This window comes from Arachis duranensis, chromosome 3, assembly GCF_000817695.3.
Source record: "Arachis duranensis cultivar V14167 chromosome 3, aradu.V14167.gnm2.J7QH, whole genome shotgun sequence".
NCBI lineage: Eukaryota > Viridiplantae > Streptophyta > Magnoliopsida > Fabales > Fabaceae > Arachis > Arachis duranensis.
In genome coordinates, this window is record NC_029774.3 from 2,807,121 (window position 1) to 2,813,444 (window position 6,324).

At 30.9% G+C, this 6,324-nt stretch overlaps 1 protein-coding gene across 2 annotated transcripts; it reads right to left on the bottom strand.

Moving 5' to 3' along the window:
- Positions 1 to 1,338: 1,338 nt before the first annotated feature.
- LOC107477146 (replication protein A 70 kDa DNA-binding subunit E) lies at positions 1,339 to 5,374 on the bottom strand. Of its 2 annotated transcripts, XM_052259565.1 has the most exons (12): positions 5,308 to 5,374; positions 5,082 to 5,226; positions 4,721 to 4,988; positions 4,063 to 4,159; positions 3,836 to 3,963; positions 3,656 to 3,740; positions 3,420 to 3,552; positions 3,141 to 3,298; positions 2,257 to 2,380; positions 1,970 to 2,152; positions 1,802 to 1,867; positions 1,339 to 1,688 (listed from the first exon to the last, which is right to left on the bottom strand). In XM_052259565.1, the coding sequence occupies exons 1-12, from the start codon at positions 5,316 to 5,318 to the stop codon at positions 1,539 to 1,541; spliced, it is 1,548 nt and encodes a 515-aa protein (XP_052115525.1). In that variant the 5' UTR covers positions 5,319 to 5,374; the 3' UTR covers positions 1,339 to 1,538. The 2 variants fall into 2 exon arrangements, with proteins under 2 accessions (XP_052115525.1, XP_020992964.2); XM_021137305.2 differs by lacking the exon at positions 5,308 to 5,374 and having other exon boundaries at positions 5,082 to 5,277.
- Between the last annotated feature and the right edge of the window lie 950 nt (positions 5,375 to 6,324).

Below are 6,324 nucleotides of genomic sequence, written 5' to 3' on the forward strand. Positions count from 1 at the left end.
AAATAATTCACAATATCGGGAAGCTGTTGTTAGGACTGGGCATGTTTGTGTGCAAGTGTTTCAAGTTATTGGTTTTTTTTTTCTCTATAATCTAAAACACAAAACATACAACGGTGAGCTGAATAATCAAATAATAATCTACAAATTTCACAAAAACACAAAGCAGCAGCAGTACAACAGATCTAGAACCCCAAAATCAAATAATCATTCAACAATTTCAACAAAACAAAATCCTATAATCATTAAATAATTTGTTGATTTTAGAACAGAGATCCAGAGAATAAAATGAAAATCGAAGAATAGGTGCACACCAAAGCCACTGACCTTCGAGATAATGACGCCGAGACGACGGCGACAAGACGACCGCGAGCAGCAAGAAGAATCCGACGGAGAATGGGCGCCGAGTGATGAAGAAGACATCAAATAGGGGATCTGAATTGGAAAAACACCGACAGTACCAAGAGAAACTCTTCGGACAGCCACGGACGGCGGCAACCGGTCACTCCGTTCGGTGGCGGTGGAGGCTAGCTAGGGTTTTCTCTTCTTGTTATCTTTGAATGAAAGAATGAATAAAGGCAACAAAAGAGAGGAGGGAGACCAACATGCAGTAAGTGTTATTCCCTTTTTGTTTTCTTTTGTTTTATTTATCTATTCTAATTTATAAAAGTAACAAAAGAGAGGAGGGAGACCCGCTAACGTGTTCTTGTTTTCTTTTGTTTTTTTTATTTATTCTAATTCCCTTTCTGTTTTCTTTATTTATTTTAATTCCCTTTTTATTTTCTTTTGTTTTCTCTATTCATTCTAATTTATAAAGAGTATAATTGTGATTGATCAGATTCTCTATACTTATTGTGATAAACGAAAAAATTGATTAAAAAAAGTTTTTATTTCTGTTCATTGAATAGATTTTGTCTATTTTAAAATAATTGTTGTTTTAATTTTAACTTTTAGATTCATTAAAAAATTAAAATATGCATTTTAAATTAAAATAAAAGCCATACCTATTTTAAAACTGAAGAAGTATATGATAATGATAATAATAATGATGCTGAATGAGCAAATAATTTCAGTAATGCATGATTTATTCCCAAGTTCTCAAAGTAGTAATCATATCCATGTGAGAGAGGGGATTCCAATGCAAGGTTCAAGATATTCCAAGACCAAACATGCTGTGCATAGTTGAATTTCACTCAACTCTCCTTGCAATTGCCAACATATTATCACCACCACCAATATTACACTTATTTCTTCAACGGGCTTTCATTTTTTTATAAATTATTCAAATACTAATAATAATAATAACAGTTTATTAAAAGAAAACACACTCAAAATCTTGGATTAAATAAACAAATATACGAAACAACTCTTGTATCAAGTTATAAGAGATAAATTAATGTCTAACACAAAAACTTTGAAAAATAAACTACTCATATATTGTAGATCCTAATAACTCTCAAACAACCATAGTTCATTCAAATAATAATTTAAATAAATTATTCTCCTATATTTTAAATCGAACTGTGTAGAGGCATGTTGATTTAGTCCTCCACCACAACCCACTTCCCTTTCTTAGATTTGGATGAAACTGACTCCTCTCCAATCTCTTCAATATGTTTCTTAGCTCCGAGAATCTTAGAATTATGTTTCTCATCAACTGCAGGTGATGGAGTTGGCTCACTCTCACAAGCCTGGGATATGCCATCATGTACCAATAAATATAAGAATAATAATATTTTAGTTACTATGGAAAAATTAATAACATCACTGTAACAATTTAAATTGGAAATCATTTGACACAAACCTTAGAAGTGTTGTATGGACCAGTAGACAAACTCAATAGTTCAGAATTTTCATGGGACAAAAGGCCCTACAAAACAATTGATCCAATAAAAAGACATCACCAAAATCTGGTTGCTCTGTTTTTCTAATACAGAAACAAAAGAAAAAGTTATTAGACAGAGGGGATTACAGTGTCAGGATTGTATTTATCAAGGAAGGCAGAGACCAGAGAATTCTCATTAGTCATTCTCAGCACATGAATCACATATGGTTCATAAGAGTTCAGATTCCTCATCTTGAGTTGCACTTTGAAGATGAACTTAATATCCCTAAGCTTATGAATCTCTTCGGGACAGGAATTTTTCTCAACACCCTTCACAGTTAGGGAAAAAAAAACTTCATTCATGCTCTCATAAGTAATAAAAATTAAGGTATAGTCCAGACTATTAACACAAAAAAATGAATATGACATCAAACCTTAGTCACACAAGACTGCCTAAGGTCCTTAGCAGAAACTCCAAGAAACTTTGCAGCTTCTCCATCGAACAAAACAAAAGAGGCAGCATCGGTGTGGTCTATCACCCTTATGTGGATGATGTACCTATTATTCACCAAAAAATATATAGTCCAAGAATAACACACTACATAAATCTTACCAATAATCAGTGTCTATACTATGCTATTACTGAATTGGATGCAAATAATTTTTTAATGGCTTATCAAAGAGTCTCCATCCCACAAGGAAGAATAAAATGTATCAAATGGAATTAAAAAAATCTAAAAGCAAGTGACCCCGTGAACAAATCAAAGCTAAATAAACCAGTAGCCAATAAATTTTTTTATATTTCCCTTGTGAATCAGAATCCAAAAACACAGAAATAGCAAGCCACGAAAGTAACTTTGCAATGTGATTTCAATAATAGTTAATCTAAATCTCCAACCCCACATTCACAGAATTATCACCGACTGGCTATAACAAAAGCAAAAATTATGAGCAGTGCCTTTTAATTAAAAAAAATTACTAATCAAGTAGAATTTTACAACATGTAATCAAGAAAAAAATAAGAATAATGAACAGTGTGAAACTTCACATCAAACTCAAAAACAACACATAAGATTCCATATTCGATCTGGAAACTCAGAAAGGGGAATTATCCAAGAGTCTCCATCCCACAAGCGAGAATAGTTTAAAATAATCCTTATTATATATAATTCATAAAAAATGTTATAAAAATACCTATTTGAATAATAATAATTTAATAGTGTCTGAGCAAATAATACAAATGCATAGATTACACCATTATCTTCGAGGACAAAGAGTATATAATGTGTGAATGTTGAAGAAGTATCGTGAGTCATACCTTGGCTCATAGAACCCGTAGTCTCTAATGCAATTGGGACAGAAATATTTTTTATCAAGTTCCCTCAAGCCACGACGACACTTCTTACATCCTTTGTACCACCAACCAAATTCAGTCTCAACTTCTTTAATCGTCCCGGCTGTAACAAATACAGCATCCTAAAATCGATGGATAGGAGGGTACAACACAACAATTGAGATTATGATCCAACAAACATTGGAACTAATACAATAAAAAAATACAATAAAAAAAGGAAGACTAATAAAGAAAGAATTTTACCTGATTATGCTCCTTTATATCTGCAATTGTTTTGTAGACTGACAGACGCAAAAAATCCTCCTCATCTGAAACAGGTTGACCACAGACCAGCGGCATTATGCCTTGTCCATCAACAGGATCCAATTTGTTCACCCTTGCATTTTTAAATGAGAAATTATGAAATTTGTCAATAGTTTAATAATCAAAAGCATTGTATAAATAATCTGCTGACCACAATACTGATCTATATACTGTACCTCGCAAAGAAATCCCTGGCAGCTGGAAACTCAACATTGATAAACAGTTTCGAATTGTAGTTTGTGTTAGATACACCCATGACCCCTACAAAAGACATAACAAAACAAAGAAAATACCATAAGCATATGATGACAGAAAACATGCATTCAAATACCAGTAAAATAAACAAATAAACAAACCACTATAAAATTTCATCTTGCCCATTTGGAGAATAACCACATAGGTAAGAGACGGGTGTTCCTCTAGATATTTGAGCAATTCAAAAGCAAAAGACTGCCACAACGTTACTCTTAATTTCTGTCCACCCCTATAAAAAATAGCAATTCTTGTAGATTAAAGAGAGACACAAAATTCCAAAATAAGATTTTAAAACAAAAGTCACTATCAAAAAGATATTAAGCATTACTCAAGATCATCAAGTTCTATGGTGATATAACTTGACGGCTTCCCGTCCCGTGTGAATTCGACCAAGTTACCCTTAGAAGCAAGCTGACCTATCACATCTACAAAATAAAGGCACCAATCTATTGATTAACAAAACTCTGTATGCCCAAATTTTTCTCTTTGGAATCAACGCATTTTATTCATGTTGAAATCAGACCCCTTAAATTCTCTTAAAAATAAAAATATAAAAAACTATTAATAAATAGTTAGGGCCTAGAAATCAAAGTTCCTGAAGAAACAAAATTATAGGACATTATAAAGATAATACACAAGATTATATAAATATTTTTATTAAACAAAATTCAAATGAAACAATATTTAACTGAGTTAGAAATTATATTATTTCTTAATATAAAATTACAGCAAGGGAATATTTGTTACAGGAAGGGAATAATAAAAAAATTCTTCCTTAATATAATATCTCAATGAAACAAATTTTAGATTAATATTATATGAATCTACAATAGTTGAGACTTGAGAGGAATAGCAACAACCATCAATTGAATCCATATCTGTCCACTATATGCTCATAATAAAAAAAGACAGCAAAGGATACAAAAATTAGACTTTAAAGAATTAAACAACACATGCATCATAGATTAATCTAACAAAGTACTTACCAACTAAATAACCATCTTCTTTAGACTCTGATTGTATTGTTTTGAACGGAACAAAATTAAATCCGTTCAATGGAACTGAAGAATCTTGTACCGGACGCACAATCGTGTCCCTCTTGAAATGGATCCTAAATTCGTGTCTAGTAGGCTTGAACTTGATGGTATTCAAAGCAACTCCAAAATTAGTGACCACGTACACGTTGCCCTCAGCGAGTAAGCCCTCGAAAATAGGAACAAATATGTCTTTTACAGTGCATTGAATTGTATCTCCCTGAATGCATTAATTTTATAGAGTCATAGATAAATAAGGTTTATTGCTCAGTCATTACCAAAATAAATCTAAAATGAAAAGCGAAAATTTTACCTCTTCATCAAGGACAACCATCTCAATAGGTGCCTTCATCCCAGATCTTGCAAATTGAGAAACGGTCCAAAGTCTAATGACACGTACTTTGAGCTTCCACACCTTATGCGCTGGACCAGCATTGATACACTTGATGAGATCATACCTAAAAATCAAAGACCTCATATTTAGTGAAAGATAAAAAAAAAACTTATTGTGAAACAATCCACATGGCACATGAACTCACCTAGCTTCCATTGCTACCTGCCACTACAAAATTACTCAAATAAACTGAATTTCAGTGTAGATAAAGAACAAATGTGGTGATCACCTATGCCAAATTTATAGAGAGTCACAACACTGTTCAGCCCCAATATTGGTAAGGATTGCAAGAATCTTTATATTCCTATCAAAATCCAGCTAAAAAAAAGGGAAAGTGTTTAGACTATTCAGGATTAAAGAATCTGAATCATATCAATAAAATCAATAAATCAATAAATCAATAAATAAAATAAAATTCAAAATTAGGTTAGAAATCAACGGCCAACATTTACTGTGTTCCATTTACATGGCAAACTGGAGTTTAATTCTGAAAAATCAAAATAAGAAGCAATATATGCTGAAGAGGAAATCACCATATTTACATACATTAGTAATGTAAAAATGAATTTTCTACTTAATATACTAAAATTGAATAAGTAATGTGAAAATGAATTTTTTTAAATTATATTAAGTAGAAAATTCTGAAAAAAATATATTAGTAATGTAAAAATGAATTTTTTTTAAAATGAATTTTTTATTTAAAATTAATTTGGCTTATTAACCTAAACAAAATTTTTTTTAATCAAACTTAGATTTATTTTTTTTATTAATCTTAACTATATGTATTCCTACATATTAATAATAAATTTAAAAATAAAATAATTATATTTATAAATTTTATTTTAATATAAATACTAATATATTTCTTTATTAAATTTTTTTGCCTCTTCAAATATTTTTTTTAAGTTCCGTCTGTACTCCTACGTACTCTCATTTTTTATTAAATTAATTTATATTTGATGTAGAAAATTTGGAATCATAAGCTATTTTAATTTCAAGAGGTACAGACTAAAGGCGTTATGAGAATTAAATTTGGTATTTAGCACTAATTTTTTGTTTCCTGATCTGATATAATTCCCAAAAGGTTTGTTATCAGCACCTTTCCATATATGACCAAAGATTGTGTTGAGAGGATAGTATCATATTTTCTATAATTTAAAAT

What these genes read in the sequence shown, in the direction of transcription:
- LOC107477146 (XM_021137305.2), bottom strand. Translation starts at nt 5,246, where the DNA reads ATGAGGTCTTTGATTTTTAGGTATGATCTCATCAAGTGTATCAATGCT. An exon ending in TGGTTGTCCTTGATGAAGAG is followed by an intron (nt 4,989 to 5,081) that starts GTAAAATTTTCG and finishes TAATGCATTCAG; the next exon opens with GGAGATACAATTCAATGCAC. An exon ending in CAAGATGAAATTTTATAGTG is followed by an intron (nt 3,741 to 3,835) that starts GTTTGTTTATTT and finishes TGTCTTTTGTAG; the next exon opens with GGGTCATGGGTGTATCTAAC.